At 46.5% G+C, this 19,060-nt stretch overlaps 1 protein-coding gene across 1 annotated transcript; it reads left to right on the top strand.

Moving 5' to 3' along the window:
• The first annotated feature begins 11,360 nt into the window (after nt 1–11,360).
• Nucleotides 11,361–15,060, top strand: LOC146766279 (G2/M phase-specific E3 ubiquitin-protein ligase-like). The gene is made up of 10 exons (XM_085590174.1): nt 11,361–11,403; nt 11,736–11,827; nt 11,913–12,014; nt 12,297–12,421; nt 12,498–12,660; nt 12,747–12,857; nt 13,072–13,181; nt 13,316–13,434; nt 13,587–14,163; nt 14,302–15,060. The coding sequence occupies exons 1-10, from the start codon at nt 11,361–11,363 to the stop codon at nt 14,507–14,509; spliced, it is 1,650 nt and encodes a 549-aa protein (XP_085446300.1). The 3' UTR covers nt 14,510–15,060.
• Nucleotides 15,061–19,060: the final 4,000 nt, after the last annotated feature.

Below are 19,060 nucleotides of genomic sequence, written 5' to 3'. Positions count from 1 at the left end.
ATTACCCAGCTCACAAATTATTACAACCAAAATTGAGTTTTAGAGAAAAACCTATATTAAGTGAAGAATCATTAGATGCAATAACTCTCTTCACTGATGGATCAGGCAAATGTCACAAATCGGTAATAACTTGGTTGAACCAAACAACTAAAGCTTGGGAATCAGATGTCCAAATAGAATTATCTGCTCAGGTTGTTGATCTTGCTGCTGTGGTTTGGGCTTTTCAGCTCTTTCCACAACCTTTTAATTTAATTACAGATTCTGCTTATGCTGCTAATGTGGTTAAAAGAATAGAAGGATCAGTTTTAAAGGATGTTTGTAATGATATATCATTGGCTTTCATGTCTTTACACAACTTTGCAATATAGAACTAATCCATATTTTGTTTCTCATATTAGGGCTCATTCTTCACTTCCTGGATTTCTAGTGGAAGGAGACGCGAGAGCTGACAAATTGACAATGGTTATTTCAAACTCTCTACCAAACATTTTTCAGCAAGCGAAATTGAGTCATGCCTTTTATCACCAAAACGCTCAAGCACTTGTGCCGATGTTTCAAATTTCCAAGAGTCAGGCTAAGGCTATCATTAGTGCTTGTCCTGACTGTCAGCTTGTGCAGCCTCCTGTTTCAACAGGAGCGGTCAGCCCGCGAGGCTTGCAAAGCCTGCAGTTATGGCAAACAGATATCACTAAATGTCCTTCTTTTGCTAAATTTAAAAATATTTGTGTTTCAATGGACACTTTCTCTGGTGCAGTTTTTGCTTCTCTTCACACAGGTGAAACAGGTAATCATGCCTGTCACCATTTTTTGCAAGCTTTTGCTTTGTTGGGTGTGCCCCAAGAAGTAAAAACCGACAATGGTCCCTCATATATATCTCAAAAACTTGCCACGTTTTTAAAAGATTGGGGTGTTGCTACATCTTTGCTATTCCTCATTCTCCCACAGGTCAAGCGATTGTTGAGAGAGCACATCAGACATTAAAATGCATACTTGATCAACAGAGGGGGGAAATGGAGGCTACACCACAGATGAGGTTGAACAAAGCTTTATATGTTTTTAATTTCTTAAACATCTCTGTAGCAGAACCCGATCCACCAATTTTTAGGCATTTTTCAAATAACACACATGCAAAATTGAAAGAAAATCCCCTTGTTTTGATTAGAAGCCCTGAAACAGGACAAATTGAAGGTCCTTTCTGATTAATCACTTGGGGCAAAGGGTATGCTTCTGTCTCTACAGGTGCAGGAATTAAGTGGGTCCCTGTGAAAAACGTCAAACCATATCACTCCCAAGAACGTGTTGACGAGTCCAAGACCGTAGAAGCAAGTACGCAGACGTGAGCCGAACAGAGAGATCGTGGGTCATGTCTGGCATTCCTTGTTCATCGGTGGAACCTACAATCTTCTGATTTTTATGCTCTTTATAGATGTGTTAATTGTTGGTTTCGTAGAGTTCTTTTTGGCAAAAACAGGGATTTTTGTTTCTTATGTTATAGATCCTCTCTATGGGATTTTCAAAGGTGAAATTTTATTTTAAGGTCAAAAGCAACATTTCTGAATTGGTATATATGGGTGGAATTTTTGCCAATAATTAGCTCATGAAAAAGGATGGAGCAAAATCAAATGATATGCTGGTATTGGTTGGGTTTAATTGCTTTTTGCTGTGCAGATTTGCCTGTGGAACAACCAAAACCTAATGTTGGGTGACCTTAGCCAAGGCAGCAGGCTCAGATACCATATGCTTGTCTAATTCAGAACCAGAAAAGCCTTTCTCAACCTGCCTAGTCGGTGTGCCAGTAAACAATTTGCCCTTGGTCAAAAAACAATTCAATAGAGGTGAAATTGACAGTGCGGGCGATCCTGTATTAAATTTGAGTATTTGGGCCAAAGAACTTCCCAAGGCAGTATCTGTACCCCAAGAATTAGTAATCCTTGGTTCTTTAACAATGGATTTTTGCATTATGTTTACAGCTAATGATTGGCGAGAAGGTGATCCTCCAAAGTACAATGTTACTCCCCATTATTCTGCATACGGGAATTTGAGTTTTTGGTGCAATTATTCAGACAACTGGGATGTGTTTTCCAAAGAGGACCAATATCCACGACAATTGCCAAAAGGATATTGGTTCATTTGTGGAGATAGGGCTTGGCAGGGCATTCCATCACGCCTTGAAAGTGGCCCTTGTAGCATTGGAATGCTCACTGTCATAGCACCTACAGCTAAAGCAGTCATTAAGAAGAAGAATAGGGGGACAAGATCTGCTAGTTACTATGATGAGGAGTGTAAGAGTGATTTCACGCCTTGAAATGCTGGGAAAAGGGTTTCAGCAGGCTTGTTTTTACCCCAACTGGCTTCAGCAGTGGCATTGAAACAACTAGGTCAGGTTGGATGTTGGCTGAGTAAACAAACTAATGCCACATCCACTGCCATCAGTGATATGCTGACGGATGTTAACAGCGTTAGACATGCCACTCTTCAAAATAGAGCAGCAATTGATTTTCTTTTACCGGCACATGGACATGGTTGTGAGGAATTTGAAGGATTGTGTTGTATGAATCTGTCAGATTATTCTCAATCCATACACAAAAGCATACAAAAGCTGAAGGATATGACAGCTCAAATTAAAGAAGATGGTGGATCATGGTTAGATAACTTGTTCCAAGAATGGAGTTTTGCACCTTGGCTAAAGAATCTTTGTAAAATACGTTTATGTGTGTTAGGCATTTTAGTTACGATACTAGTAGTAATACCTTGCATACTTCGGTGTGTACAACACATGATGGGCAAAGCTATCAAACAAGTTTTTATCATTCAGGAAAGAGAGGTAGGAAATGCATTCACAGAGAGTTCTCAAACTCTTACAGAGTTAGTGGATGAAGGTATAGAGATGGACAAAGATTTAGAACTAAGACCTTGGAATCGGCAAGACAATTTTGAACAATGACTTGTAATTGCTATCAAATATGACTTATGTGCTTTGAACTGATTGGACCTTCACAGCAATAAATTTGTTGTGTTGTAATATAGCTATGCTTAATGCAAACAAAAATGGTGCTTTAAGCAAGTAATAAGCAGAGATATTATAGGAAAGCTATGAATGCAAGGTAGTTAATAAACGACAAGATTATGACAGTTTCTTTCAGTTGAAAGAAGAGGGGGAATTGTGGGATTCCGTAAAATCAGAGCGTTTTGGGCACATTGCAAAAGGCAGGCCTCAGAGACACCAGGATGGTGATTAGAGCTACGCAGTAGCTATAAGATTTGTCAGCAGAAAAATTATACAAGAAGTAGAAAGAAAGGACAAAGAGAATAATAGTCTGTGTATTAACGCTTGGGTAGAATAACTTCCTAAGTTGCAGAAAAGTATATCTGATGAGATATTAGGAAGGTCTAAGCTTAATAATGGAGCTCTGTGCATTGTATCTTGAGGCTTACAAGCAAGTATTGTATTCAATATAAGCAAGCATTGTTTTAACTAAAGGTACGTGTGCTTGTAGTGATTGGATAGAACTATTGTCAATATGCTTTTGCTTTGTGTGACTAGTCAAAATGTTTATAAAGTAAATTGTAACATTAAGTTCTTGGTCTGTTGCCTGGATGTGAGCTGCTGGCATCTTCCCATTGTCATAACCCTGTAATGAGACTGATGCTAAAAAATAAACAGCTCGAGACGCATACCACAGCAGTCCAATCCAGTTAGTGACTTGGATGTAGCCCCCAGCCAGCGATAAAGAACCTTTGAAAAACTGGCTAGGGCATCACAGCATTTTAGGAACATCCTTGGGAGCCATCATGAGCCATCTCCTTGCTGAAGATAGGTGCTGTTTTTAACCAGCATTTGATTACAGCAGGTCTGTTGACATCCATTTTGTGTAATCTAAAAATAGCTTGTTCAGCTAGGGAGTGAGGACATGCTCCCTACAGGTCCAGGGAGCCACAGGCTATGGCTTTGCTATGTTCAGAAAGCATCTCTCTGCTTAGTTTTAATCCAGCTGGACTGAGTACAACTATACCCCAGTAGAAACAGAGTTTAGATTGGGTTCACAAACTGAGCAAGTGTCCCAGCTTCCCAAGAGGTTTCTAAATCATGAAGCAGTCAAATCTGGCCCTAGCCTGGATGCTATATTCAGTTCACTTTGCCTTTGCCTTTGTGATGTGACTGAGGAGTGAGAATACTCTTCAAACCAGAGCTACAGAATTCCGTTCTATTGGTAACCTGTTTGTACATGCTCTTATTTATTATATACTTCTCAAGTATTGTTGCAATTCTCCAAAAAAGCACATCCTGTAATTTCCATGTGTAAGTGACTCCTGTGATGAAGGACTTGTGACTTCTTGGACAATTACTGTTTGTAATTGCAGAAGAAATCTCCTATTCACCCCAAATAAATAGAGTTTTACTGCTATTTAAGCCCAACTTTCTGCTGAACATTCCACATTAATGCTGGTTTTGAAGATGATACCTAAAGCTGCTAGGGTTGTTTTATTGATGGACCTGAATTAATGCAACATCCTTATTAACTCAGTCTTTTTAATTATACATTTGGGAATTTTCTCCGTAGCTTGGCCTGCTATTTGGGATCATTCACTTTACTTCCCCTTTTTATGATGAAAGTGTATTAATGAATCCCATGGCTCCTTCAGGATTTGCTCCAGCATATCAGTTGTCAGGACATTAAAGTTGATAATTTTATTAAGTGTCTGGGGTTTGTTCCAAATTCATCACTGCTTTGCATTAGAGTAGGAGCTGAAGAGGTAGGATGTTAGCTTTTCCATTTCATAACTTAAAGCAGCAGGTATTTTTGCAGCACTTTTCCCCTAGGCTAGGGCGCACCTTTCCAATACAAAGAGTTACCCCTGGGACAGGTGAGACTTTTAGACACTCAGGTACACTTTTGTCTGTGTTGATTTTAATACATGGTTGCCACACAAAGGGAAAATTTTCCTTTTTCTTATTTAAAAATCAAGACTAATCCCCTGTAAAGATATTTTAGTCGTAAACCCAAGGCTTGTTTTCTTTGAGGAGGGACTTTAATTTCCTTTCTGCCTTCAGTTTAGTACCTTTTGAAATTGCCTCACCTTTGTTTCCCTGCTTTCCTTCTTACAGTGATGACGCACCTGAAAGGGATTTTTATTGGACAATACCCCAGCAGGGTTTGAACCATGATCTGTTGCTTTGGAAGCCAGAAGTTATAGAGGCCAAGTTTGCTAGGCTTAGCATGAAACATTTGTGGACTACAATTTTCCTCCCGCACACAGCTCAATTTGAGAGATTTTTAGGATCTCAGGCAAACTTGTTGCTGTTGTGAGCTTGAGGGGGGATGGCCATCAGGGATAGTAACTGGGGACAGCTTGCCATGCTGTGCTTCAGCCTGTTGTAAGAGGGAGCAGGGCTTACTCCGTGGGGCGGGAGCAGGCAGAGTTTGTGCAGCAACAGCTCTCCCAGCCAATTGCAGAGATGCTCGGTGCAGTGGAAGCATTTGTGGCGCTTCCCCTGCTTTTATTTTTAATATGCTCTTCCCTCCGTCCTGCATCAGGTGATGTCCTGAAGCTTTCGCTCTGGTTTGTGCAGTAGAACTTGGTTAAACCAAACATGTGCTGTTCAGTCATTTAGTTGTGACCTGTATGTGCCAGGAGAAGGTTCTGTATTTTGTTTCCTTTGCCTTTCTGAAATACCGTGCCGCAGTGTCAGCTCTGCAGTGCAGCTGAGCTAAACGTCTGAATTTCCATGCACACTATTTTCAAGAGGACTTAGGAGACACTGAAGAAATCTCATTGGCATTTACTGCAGTTTGCCAACATCCATTTTGATTAATGAGGCTGGAGTAGAGGGGGAGCGGAGAGCTGGAGAGCTGCATCAAATGGTACTGAGCTGCGGCTGCACAATCAGAAGCGGCTAATGCTGGTGTCAGTGAGGATGCTGGGCTTGGAGTGAGGATCCTGCAAGGCAGCCTGGCACCCTAAAGAATTGGGAAGAGGTTGAGGAGTGAATGCAAATCACAAAAACTGAGGACCAGAACTCTGGTCCCACATTCCGGGTATCTAAAACAGCTGGAGGCACTGGATAATGCTATGATGGAACAAAGGGATCTCTAAATTTCCTCTCTATTACTGTATGTTTTGGAACAGACAAAAAGGCAGAAAAAAAATTGTTTAAATTCAATTCTCATTTTCTAAGGAAACTGTTAATTGTTCACCCCTCCTTCCATCTCCGGCCTAACTCTCAAGTTCATTTGACAGTGTGCAGGCAGTGTCTGCTGTGATGACAGAACCCAATAACCAGTACCAGCAGCTGAGTTCCAGGTAAGACACACGTAGTGTCTCTTTCAAGAGAGGTTCTTAAATTCACAACCCTTTGTGCTGCTCAGTACCTTGAGCTGCTGTGTCTGACAAATGCCTGAATTTAGCTTCATGGTATTTCATACCCTACAGTCTTCTTTGTGTCTGTATTTCTGTAAAAATGGGTGTGCAAATGTTGTATTTACCATTCATTCCTAGGAATAGAATATTTGTATCAAGAGAATAAAACACACATCATTTTTGGAAGGCTACAATACTTGTGTTGTCATGTCTTGAATCACCAATGATTCTAGATAAAAATAATTCATATTTCATTGTGCTCAGTGGTAAGACAACTAGCGTGGTCTAATAATGTAAAGTGCTCGCAACTAGAAGTTCTCTACACATCTTTAAAAATCCACCCCCAAAAGAACAAAACAAACCCCAAGAAACTCTAACCCCCAAAGCCATAAGGGGCCTAATTTTGGTTTATTTCTGAGTGCACCCTAAGGACACTCCCCACTGCAAGCTGCTGAACACGGAGTTCTTTTGCAAGCCAGAGCACTTATACCCATGCTTAGATGTTCCAAAGTTTATGTGTGTGGGAGCTGTGCCCTTGGGTCAGCTGCCAACAAACTGCACAGTACCTGAAAACCTAATTCAAGTGTCTGCAACCTTCTCCCTGCTGGAATCTCCCCAGGAAGGCATTTTTAATTTTTGCCACTCCTGATGCAGTACCTGTTCTACAGTAATTTTGACAAATATGTTCACTTCTACCTGACATCCAGGCTGCAAGATCCTCTTTTAGTTCCTCTGTGTCTAGTAGAGACTGTTCGCTTGGGTTTGCATGTGGCACTTTAAGTAATGGCAGAGAAAACATCACAGCTTTTTAAATTCCTTCTCTTAGCTTGGCTCTCATCCGTGCTGTTAATGCAGGTAAATGAAGTGCAGTCACGGTGGGGGGAAAGGGCATAGGAAGCAGGGAAGCCATTGATTTCAACATCTTCTTCACAAGCTTCTCACATGAAGTTGTTTCCTCTAGGAAATTCTAGTCAAAGATGTACATGTGCAGTCTCATGTTTTTCCTAGAAAAAGCTTCAATTGGAAGGAAAAAAACCCCAACATCTACAGCCTTTCCAAGAGAGATGATCTAAGCGAAAACAAAGCTGAATTTGACGTGCTGTAGTTTCTCAGAGGCAGCTGTAAGGTTTGATTTTTTTTTTTTTCACTTAAAAGCATGTTTTCTGCCTTAGAGCCACATAGATTTTTATTTTATCTCCTTCTGCTTACACTCCTCTTATCATCCATGTGATTTGCAATACTTACTTTGCATAGGCAGAGTGACTGATAAATGATGATCCATTTATGTCTCAGTGGAGGTTATTGTGGATGCTTGGATGCTGCCATGTTCTTTGATTTAACTGGGAACATACCAGGTTCTGAGTATGCATGGTATGTGTTTTGTACTAACAAGAAGATGAGGGAGAGAAAAGCATAAAAACAAGTGGTGCGGTCACTGTTTTAAATTCTAAAAGAATAATAAGTCTTGGGGTTAACTTGGCAGTTAACTTTTTTTTTCCTGATTTCAGGCTACAGCTGTTGGAGTTAGTGGGGGGAAATGTGTTGTCATATGGAATAGCTTCATTTATTTTGACAAAAAACAGTCTTTCAGTCTTCATGGTGTGAAGGTAATGGTGGGTAGTGAAAAGAACTGCCTGTTGGATTACTCAATCTGTTGGCACCTACCAAAGGTGTCAGCATTTTACACAAAGAAAAAAGATAGACAATAACTGAAACAAAAGGCTTCTAGGATTCTCTATAGTAACAAGTGCATGTCTGTTTATAAAACCTTATTTGAGTTCTGGGGGATAAAGTACTTTTTACAAAACATTTCTTTTATATCGCAGTAGTGCTTTAAACTTAATTTTAAAAACAATGCTTTTTATATAGTAAAGGAGATGCTTTACTGCATGTATTGAAGCAATATCTAAAGCTCCTAAATTTGTTAGAAATGTAATTTAACAATAAATTTCCTACCTCCCAGTCTGGAAAAGACAAACTGTATGACCACAGAGAGTGGAAAGAGCAGCTCCTCTTCCTGACAAATTCAGGGTGGGATTGCCCCTTCTGTATTTGCACTCCCAGGCTCCCTTCAAGGGTGGGATCTGCTTAAGTCCAGTCCCATAGAGTAGAGAAAATGATTCATTCTTGAAAACTCCACTATTGCTTTGATAGTCTGTTTTAAAGGTCTGTTTTACTTTTTTCCTTCTGGTAGATAATGAATTTAAACTGTAGCAGAGAGCTCTGAAGGAATTGTTTCCTGTATCTGATTTCTGAAACTGTACAAGTCTCTGTATTTGCTCGGGTCCTGCTGATCTTCTCCACTGTGATGAATCTACACAGGACTCTTTCAAGCTTGCCATGCTGGTGTGGCAGCCTTTGCACCTTGGCAGAACCTGCCAACTGATGCTGGCAGGTAGCACTTGATCTACCTTGCACTTGAATTGACAAATACTTCAGTTTTCTTTGGTTTGGTGTTTGGTTTTGGTTGTTTATTTTTTTAATTTTAGATTTTGCAGCTTTATCATTTTACAGAACAATGACATTTAATTTTCTAGATACAAAACCAATTGTGATAAAGTCACACTGTAAAATCTTTTGTCTTGGGAGAGAAGCAAATATAAAGTGGCAAAGTATACTGGCTTTAAAAAGCTTTTCTTCCTATTCTTGGAAAGCAATTGGACTTCTTTCCATCTCCCCTGAACTTCCTGTTCTTCATCAGTGTCCTGGTTTGTAAGATAAGCTTGTATTCTATTTGCCATGTGTTGGAGGTTGGGCAGGTTTGTTATCTCTTCCAAGAACAATGGTTGGTTCCGAAGAGGTAATCGTTTGTTAACGGGCCATTGACTGGCTCACTGCAGGCCTGGTAACGTAACACCATCCCATTGTGAGATGCTCCACCCAGAGGGGGAAGCCAAGCACTCTTTTATTGTATAAAGGGGTACCTTTTGGGAGACAGAGCAGCTCTCTCTCTCTTTGCAGGATTCCCAGAGAAGCAGCTCCTTCGGCAGAATTCCCAGAGAAACGGCCGGAGCGCGGTGAGGCGGCGGCGGTGGAGCTCGGAGGCAGCCCCGGCGCTGAGGAAGACCAGCCCAACTGCCACCAGATCTTCACAGAAAACTATACCTTTCTTAAGATCACCGCTTCAGCTGCAATTCATCAGCCACTGCAAGGGGAGCAGCTGTCATTTCAACCGGACTACTACTAACAACCCGACTCCTCAGGGTGTCAGATTGTGGACTTTATCACTAGTTTTATTTGTACCAATTGCATTTGCCTTTTTAAATTGTTATTTAGTTTCTCCTAGTAAAGAATTGTTATTCCCATTCCCATATCTTTGCCTGAGAGCTTTTTAATTTAAAAATCCTGGTAACTCAGAGGGAGGGGGTTTACCTTCTCCATTCCACAGGAGGCTTTTGCCCTCCTTCACAGACTCCTGTCTTGTCAAACCAAGACACAGTAACCTCCCAACAGATAATGGTTGTCCTTATATCCTTTCAAAATCTCCCCATCTCTATCATGGGCAGGAGGCTGGAATTCTTTTGTTCTGACCTCAGATAAAAAGTCTTGGGACATGACAGTGAGAAATACATAAGGCAATTGTTAGAGGAATGTTTTGGGGTCTAATAACTACACTGGGCACTGTTATTTTAAGCCTCTGAGTTGTAATAAACCAAACAACATTCAAAGGAAGAACTGTCAAATGTGGAGACAAAACTGTCCTGAGGATGAGTGTGAGGGTGGTTAATGTCTGTCTCCTCCGGGCACTTCAGCTGACCATTGAAATGTGCTTTGTGTTTATACAGCAGTGTCACCATTGCTAATTTTCTTCCTTCACTGAGGATTCGGGCATGGCAATGCCCCTGTAACAAAGCAGTGCCTTCACTTTCATCCTGGTTTTCCCCAGAGAGGTCTTGAGGAAAATGTCAGTTCACCTGAAGCAGGTTTTGAATTTCTCCAGTGCAAGAGAATCCATGTGGATGCAACACTTTAGTCAGAGAAAGAGAAGCCAGATAAACTTTCCCAGGTGTTGCTGTGGGGAGTTTTGAGATGCCTGAGAGAAAGACTAAAAACAACCTTGCAGCTGGTGTTTTGAACGGCTGTTTTCTCATCAGATGTTTAGCAAAGAGTGTCTTGTGAATTAGCCAATGGTGCGAAGAGCTGCTGATTAAATGACTAATCAGGTCCACCTGTAATAGAACGGTGTATAAAATAATGGGTTTCTAATAAACTCCGATTAACCTTCTGAAGAGACCTAGAGTCCATGTGTGGCCTCAGTTCCACTCCTGACTCAATGCACAATCTCTGTGTGACTGACCCCTGCCAGGGGCAGGAGCAGAGATTTCCCTTGGCCGGGGCTGGAGCCCTGGAGTGGCAGTGCCTGAACAGCACCTTACTGCCAAAAGTACCAGCCTCGATGGCTGCCCCAGGGCGTGGCATTCGGCCCTGCACTTGCTGCAGGAGTCCCTGCCTGGGTTCCCTCCTGGCCAAACCTTCGCACCCATCTCAGAACCTGGGCAGTTACCAAGGGGGCCGCCTCAAGTGGTTGCCAGGGACCTGAGGCCATGGCTGCCCCAATTGTGGATGCACGATGCTGATGTCAGAGTGGCCATTGTGACCCGTGCAAGCAAGGTCAGAAAAGGGAAGGCTGGGCTCAGGCCGCGTGTCAGTGCGACCTGACAACAGGAGGAGAAGGCAGGGCAGGGACGCTGCTGCTCAGGGACCAGAGGAGCCCCACAGCTCGGGGCTCTGGGCCTGTGCTGCAGGCTCCCCTGCCTCTCCCTGCCCAGAATCAGCGGAGGAACAGCCAGAGCGGACTGCGGTGTTCCTCGAGGCGACGACGGGAGGAGAAGGCGGACAGGAGCAGGGCTCACGCAGGGCTCAGCAGGGACTAGTGCCCTCGTGGCTCTGGGCCTGTTCTGCAAACTCCCCACACTCTTCTGTCTCCCAGACAGAGAGAGAACCAGCACCTGGAGGAGACTTTGGCATTTCTGGACAGGGACTCACCGCTGACGGCTGCCATGTGCGACAGCAAGCAGGAGGGCCCTGGTGCCAGGGAGGCAGGTGAGGGCAAAGCCGCCCTCCCAGAGCCGGGCCCAGGGGCTCCTGTGGCAGGCGTTGTGTGGGGCCCAGAGCAGAGGCAGGGGGAGGCAGGAGCTGCTCAGCCATGCCGCGGCTGGGAGCCTCCTTCCTCCCCAAGTGGGGCCCAGCTGGGCCAGGGGGCAGCTCTTGGGACACCCGTGCCCACAATGGCCCCTGCTCTCCAAGGCCTCCAGCCCTGCCCATCAGCCAGGCAGGCAGGCAGGGACAGAGCAGCCCTTGGGGCCGATGCTGCTGCAGCCAAAGAGCCCCGCAGAGGTGCTCATGCCCGCTGCCATTGGCTCTGTGCCCTGCAGTGTGCATGCTGTGTCGCCGTGCAGAGGCTGATCCGGACATCTGCGGTGACAAACTGGAGAAGGGCGGACTCTGTGCCCACGTGTTCTGCCTGGTGAGTGGCTCTGGAAGCTCCCTCCACCATTGCAATGGGCAGTTCCTGCCCCTCTCTCCTCATCTGCTCCTCCTCTCTGCTGCAGTTCTTTGCCACTCTACTTTTTCCTCAAGAAAACGACCATGTTGGACTCATGGGATTTCTTCCTAGAGATATCCAAATTGCAGTGCGGCGGGCAGCACAAAAGGTGAGAGTCCCACGCAAGCAGGGAGATTTATGCCAAGTGAGGTTTGCCAGAGCTTAGCCCAGACACTTGGAAGGAAAGGCCTGCCCTTCTGGCCGGATGTGGGACAAAGTCTGGCTCCCAGCAGCTGCACAGAGGCTCTCACACAGGAGCCCCCCTCCTCCACCAGACGGCTCTGTGGGCTGAGACCCAGCAGCGGCCACATCCTGCACCCTGCCCGGAGCGCTGGGGCTGCCTGGGGAGGCCCCGAAGCTGCTGCTGATGGGGCTGCTTGGCTCTTCCCAGCGCTGCTGCGTCTGTGGCCAGAGCGGGGCAACCATCATGTGCTGCATGGAGGACTGTGACAGATGGTTCCATCTGCCTTGTGCCAAGGAGGGCGGCTGCGTCACACAGTACATTCCACAGTTCAGGTACCTCCTCCCCACTCCTGGTCACCCCTGGCAGAAGATCCAACATTTCTCACTTTGCCCATCCATTTTCCTCCAGCTCCTTCTGCCCTGAGCACTGTCCCAAGCAGAACGTGGAGGCGACTCCGGAGCCGGGCACCGATTGTCTCATCTGCATGGAGCCAGTGGAGGATAGAAAGACTTTCAGAACCCTGGTGTGCCCAGCGTGCAAAAGGGCCTGGTTCCACAGGGACTGCATCCAGGTAGGAGCCCTCCCCTCAGCCCCAGGGCACAGCAGGTGCTCAGCAGCACCAGGGCCTTGCTCACCCTGCTTCTGTTTGCCCTGCAGGGACAGGCCATGCGTGCTTGTCTTTTATATTTCCGGTGCCCCCTGTGCAGAAACCGGATAGTGTTTGCTCTTGAAATGTTCACCCTGGGGATCCGAATCCCCTTCAGGTTGGTGTCCTTCTGCCTGCCTCACAGGACAGGAGCTGCAAGGTCTGTGCTCTGCCAGGCCCTGCCCCACCAGTCCTGTCCCTGCCCTGTCCCGTCAGTCTGGGCTTCAGGTTCACGCACGCCTTGGAAAAGTACGTGACAAAGAGCAGGGACAACCTGTACCTCTGTGAGGGGACGGCAGCAGAAACTCATCAGCTTTTCCTTTCTCCATCAGACAGCCAACATGGGAGGACAACGATGCCTATGCGGATCTAACAGAGAGGCACAGCAGGTGCAATGCCAGGGATTGCCTTTACCCGGGAGGCAGGGAGGAGGCAGAGGAAGAGGGGTAAGTTGGGGAGCGGCACCTGAGGCTCTGCAGGGTAGCCGTGTCACTTCAAGGGCTCAAAGAGAAAAGAACTAGAAGAGCTTGGCCGGACAATCAATTTGTCCTCAGTGCCATAAACCCATTTGCTTCCCCAGGCCCTGGGAACTGCTCGTGTGCTCCTCCTGCGCTGCTGAGGGCACCCACAGGCGCTGCTCCGGCCTGAGAAACAGCGTACAGAGCTGGGAGTGTGACAGCTGTGCTGGTCTTGAAACGGGTATGAGGCAAAGCACCCGGTGTCCCTGGGCTGGGGGCAGTGCCCAGGCTGGGCCTGGCAGAGCCCGTCTGCTCCTGAAGGGCTGGGGTTCTGCTCTGGCCAGGCTTGCCTTGGGCCTGGGTGCTCTTTGACATTCCTGCTTGCCCTTACAGCTCCCAGGGATGAGCCAGAGCTCAGTGGCCCCAGCCCAACCAGTCAGTCAGGACTGGAGCCTGCTCACGGCTCCACAGAATCTGAGGCCATCAGCCCCAGCTCCCATGGCCCAGTGCCATCGGGGCTGGATCCCCAGGCTTCATCCGCAGAAACCAGCAGCCGCAGCAGCCAGCAACGCACAGCACGGCAGCAGTCTCTGCCATCTCCCTCGCTGGACACCAGCAGCCCCAGCAGAACAAGGTCAATGTACAGCAGCACCCCTGAGCTTGAGGACAGGGGCCACTCCAGACATGCTGGGCCCGGCCGCAGGCACACCCGCTCCCGCCAGCCAGGTCGGGCCCCAGATGGACCTGTCCGATCAAGGAGTCGCTGTCACAGGTGCAGCAGGACAAGACCAAGGACTGAGAGGCCCAGGCGTAGGGAGACACCTTCACAGGCTTCCCACAGACGCAACCGCTCCCGCCAGCAACGTCGGGCCCTAAGTCCACCTGTCCGGTCCAGGAGTCGCCGTGACAGCAGCCACAGGACAAGACCAAGAACTGAGAGGCCCAGGCAAAGGGATACTCCGTCAGGGACATCCCGCAGACGCAGCCGCTCCCGCCTGCAGCGCCGAGCCTCGAATCAACCTCTCCGGTCCAGGAGTTTCCAGGACAGAAGCAGCAGGGCAAGACCAAGGACTGAGAGGCCCAGGCAAAGGGAGACTCTGTCAGGGACATCCCCCAGACGCAGCCGCTCCCGCCTGCAGCGCCGGGCCTCAAATCAACCTCTCTGGTCCAGGAGTCGCCAGGACAGGAGCAGGAGGAGAGCAGCAAGTGCTGAGAGGCCCAGGCGCATGAGGACATCGTTAGGGAGTTCCCGCAGGAGCAACCGCTCCCAGCAGAGGCGTCGGGCCTCAACTGGGACCTCCAACAGCAGCACGTAGCCTCATCTTTTCTTTCTAGTGTACCTGTTTGCTGCTGGAAGTAAAGGTGAGAACATTCAGTACAGGGACCTTACGATTTGCAGGTCTGTGAGAAAACTGTATTAGCTCTTGACATTTCTACTGGCAGGAAAGTAGTCTTGTGCTAAATCCCTTGATTTCTGTCTTACCGTGTATTAAGTGAAAAGTCACTTAAATGATGCGGCTAAAGAAAAAGGACTTTTGTTCCGGCCTTTTGACTCCAAGCTGAGATGTTTCCCCACTGCTCACTCTTGAAAGCGAACTTCTCCTTAATGGGCTTGCATACGGTTAGGGACACATTCAGAGCAAGGTGGCTCCTAGGGAAGCTGTCTTTGGAAAGGACGTGCGCTGTTTTGCTATCCTTGAACAATCTCATTTCAGTAAAGCCAAAAGAAAGAAGAAAGAAGAGAGTGAGACACTGCCTCAAGTGTCTGAAGAAATCCATTACTGTATTGCTGCTGATTTAAAAGACTTGTTTGGAGCTTCAAAGAACAAAACAGAAAAGATTGTGGAAATACCCCGGGACAAAGAGGATGCGCAGGATCCTGCCCCCAGATGACCATTTGGGACCTTTGCCCGAGAACAACGCATCTCAGGAGTCAAGCGCGTTCAAGTTTTCCTTCTTTGGAGACACAGAGGAGCTGGGCATCAAAGTAGGTAACAGCAGGACCCTTCTCACAGTGCCATTTCTAAGGAAGAGCTTCTGGCAGGCACTGTAGAGCATTGTGGTGTAAAGAAGGTCAGGACGAAGGAGATTTTCCACAGCAGAAGCCAGTAAGTAGGCAGAAGCATTTTGATCTTCATTTCTGCTTGCCAAGGCTGTGGTACATGAATGAGAGGTAACTCATGCTTGCATCTCAGGAATTCTGAAAGGCATGCTTTGAGAAGGCATTGGGGTTTTTGGTGAGTGGTGAAAAACCTTGTTGTCATGCCCTGAATCTCTCAAACAGGGAGAAAGATGGCACACCAGTCATATCAAGTTTCAGAGAACCCAACAAGATTTTAAAGTAAATGTGTGTTAATGGAGAGGGAGGAGCAAAATCCTGGAGCTGACTGCAAGATCCACAAACATTCTCTTTGCTACTGAATTCTCTTCTTGGACCTATAGAAGAAGGAAACTGATCGACACATGATGGTTGGGATGTTCCAACCGTAGATAAAATGAGGCCTTATGAAAGAGGATGAAACAACATTAAATCAAGTCACAGTCCTGTAGGAGAGAAAAGAAACCATGTGAAGTTATCCAAAATATTTAAAAAAAACAACGCAACAACACAAAGCAACAAGCCCCCCACACTTGTGCTGAATTTGGAAGGTATTCGGTGTCTTCTGAATGCAATGATAAATTCATAAGAATACAGCAGAGATCCCGAGAACAGAGTGGAAAATCTTGGAGCAGATATGTAGCTCAGAAAATCTGGCAGAAGCAGATTCTGTCCTTCCTACATCTGTCTTCTCCACTGTAAGTATTTGTCTTGAAAGGAGGAATTCTTCCTGACAAGTGGAGGAATAATCTGGATGTGGCTTTGTTTCTTTTTCGGTGCTGTTATTGCAGAGTCTTGCAGACTTGGAACAATAAAGCCGGTAAAAGTCACATGGCAAGAGGATTCATGTTTCCAAGACGGCACTTCTGAGGGTGATGATGAGCCTGAGACGTGAGACACTGAAACGGACCAAGAAATGCAAGTTCCGTTTCTATTTGCTGTCTACTTGGCTGTAGTAGTTAGATGCTGTGGGAATATTAATAGCAGCACTCAGGGAATGGGAAACTGAGATTGCACACCTCTGAGCAATGAAAGTTATCTTGGAAAACCATTTGTGCTGCCCAGAGTCAAAACTCCCAGCAGCCCATGTGATGTGAAGCTGAATATGAAAAGAGAGACGTTGAGCGCAAGAAATTAACGGGCTCATTTTGGTTTGACCAACTCCAACCTGAGTTTGGCCAGAAGCCAAAGACACAGTCAGTTTTATTTTAAGAAGAGTTTTATTTTTTTTTCTAGAAGGCTCTATTTGGTTACTAGGGAATAAAGCTTTTCAATGTATACCATTTCTCTGAAGCACTACAGTTTTTACCTGCGTTCATGGAATTTGATAGTACAATTTAGAATGCTAAAATCCCTTTGTACTTGTCTAGGTTCCTTTCTTTACCACGCACAGAAAGTGCTAGAGTTGTCTTCTTCTCCAAAGATGATGAACACCTAAGAGGTATGACAGCATTTCTTCACCACCTCTTGTATTTTTTAAATTCGTCCTGGAATTCCATGAGGAGGATAAAAATGCTGCCTGGTTATGAATGTTTTCTAGTCAAATTTTGGCATCCTTACTTGTGCTCAAAATTGTTGTAGAATCCCATGAGAGAATCTTGGTAAAATAAAGACCAAGCAGATTTCTGTCTTTCTTCTCTTTCAGGTAATTGCCTAATAGGAATCCAGACTTGCAGAGCTTACGAAAACATTAGCCTCTTGACAGTTTACCTAGACATTTTGGATCCTTTCAGGTATTTTTATCACCTTTAACTTTTTCCTGTCTTTCTGGAGTTACCATTAAGAATTCTGTGTTCTTGTCACCCACATAGGTCCCTGTGGTGATTTGTCCTAATGAATCTGGGGGTTTCTCTTCTGAATCCAGGGGATTTTGTATTTAGAAACAAAGAAAACAACAACCAAAGGAAACATATGGAGTCCTGTCCCCAAAAATTGCAGAGGCCAGCAAAACAATTGCTTGTTATATGTTTTGTAGAATAGTCTTAAGACAGGCTTAAATGGTGTGCATTTCTCAAGACTGATTCAATAACGCTGCAGAAATGTATTGCTGTGTTCATACAGTTCGTGCCCAGCACTCTTCCAGCCTGTCTGATTTGCAGGGGGTGTTAAAGTGGAGAGCTCAGTCCTCAGCAGGCCCCAGTTCTGGGGGAAGATGTGTGATCCTGGTGCTGAGCTTCTAATGAAACAGCGGCTATTTCACTGCAATTTAGACTGCAGCATGCTGAGGAAAACTGCTGCTGCCTTTCATTGTCCCGCAGACACCAGGCTGCAGGAGGGAACATTTCTGTTGGGAGACAACATCTGGTGGGGGGCAAGAGAACAGGAAGGATGTGAAGAATTGACTCCTGACTTTATTGCTGAGTTGCCCATGATTGTTAGAAGCAGCAGCACAATCGAAAATGTTTAAGCCTATTAATTGGTTCTTCTTTTTGCACAGAGGGCCCAAAGTTATTTTGTAGATCAGTAGAGTTCAGTGAAGAAAAAGGGTTGGGAAGACCAATGTAGATTATTGCTTGAGGTGAGTATATAACATGTGTTCCCTGGGAACTGTAGGTGAAAGCTGAGCAAGGGGAGGGAATGCGGGTATGAATGGGCGTGCAGAATTAATTCAGGACCTCAAGAAGAGCCTGCAACTTTGCAACTCCCCAGGAACAAAAGTGATTTACTATACCAGTGTGTATAACATCATGTTGTGTTGTCCAGGCAGGTAAACCACTACATCTTTGTATGTTACAGGAGCAGCTACTTAACTGTATGTAAAGGATGTATTTAAGAGAAGGAGTGAATTTAGAGACTTCGCCTAATAGTGGATTCAGAAAATTCTCTGAAGAATTCAGTAGATTTTCATTATTTCCCGGAATGCTGAAGGAAGCATAGGGTTACCAAATAGAAATGCAAGGAAGCCAATAAACTCTTTACTGAATAGAAATGTGCCACGTTTGTTCCTTGAAGAAGTGGTCAAACAATGTTACTACCAAAATCCTTTCAAAGATCTAAGAGGAAAAAAAATAGGTAAATCCTGTTTGGCAGTGTTTCCAAGCTGGAGCTGATGGTCTTGGGTGCTGGGGAGCCACGGGAAGGCTCCAGTCCTGACTGTCCAGCCAGGCCGGGGCCATTGAGCTCCGGCTCATCCCCGGCAGCTCTAAAGGCAAGCAGGAATGTCAAAGGCGCCCCAGAGCCGGGCCAGGGTACACCTGGGCACTGGCCCCGGCTCTCCAGGAGCAGACGGGCTCTGCCAAGCCCGACCTGGGCACTGCTCCCAGCCCAGGGACACGCGGGTGCTTTGCCCAGAGCCGTGCCCATAGCAGCAGAGCTGTCACACCCCAGCTGGCTGTGGTGGGTGTGGGGCTCCAGCAGTGCCCGTGGGTGGGCTGGGCAGAGAATCAGCAGCAGCACAGGAGCTGGTGGCAGCGCTTGGGGAAGCACAGGGGTCAGCCTCTGCACGGCGACACAGCATGCACACTGCAGGGCACAGAGCCAATGGCAGCGGGCATGAGAACCTCTGCGGGGCTCTTTGGCTGCAGCAGCATCGGCCCCAAGGGCTGCTCTGTCCCTGCCTGCCTGCCTGGCTGATGGGCAGGGCTGGAGGCCTTGGAGAGCAGGGGCCATTGTGGGCACGGGTGTCCCAAGAGCTGCCCCCTGGCCCAGCTGGGCCCCACTTGGGGAGGAAGGAGGCTCCCAGCCGCGGCATGGCTGAGCAGCTCCTGCCTCCCCCTGCCTCTGCTCTGGGCCCCACACAACGCCTGCCACAGGAGCCCCTGGGCCCGGC

Source organism: Lonchura striata, chromosome 12 (genome assembly GCF_050655825.1).
Source record: "Lonchura striata isolate lonStrDom1 chromosome 12, ASM5065582v1, whole genome shotgun sequence".
Classification (NCBI taxonomy): domain Eukaryota; kingdom Metazoa; phylum Chordata; class Aves; order Passeriformes; family Estrildidae; genus Lonchura; species Lonchura striata.
Note: the sequence above shows the minus strand (reverse complement) of the source record. Positions and strands in the feature narration are given on the sequence as shown.

Excerpts from the sequence above, each read along its gene's own strand:
- LOC146766279 (XM_085590174.1), top strand. The coding sequence starts at position 11,361 with ATGTGCGACAGCAAGCAGGAGGGCCCTGGTGCCAGGGAGGCAG. Across the intron at positions 12,661-12,746 it reads TCCACAGGGACTGCATCCAG|GGACAGGCCATGCGTGCTTG; the intron begins GTAGGAGCCCTC and ends TTTGCCCTGCAG. Across the intron at positions 13,435-13,586 it reads CTGTGCTGGTCTTGAAACGG|CTCCCAGGGATGAGCCAGAG; the intron begins GTATGAGGCAAA and ends TTGCCCTTACAG.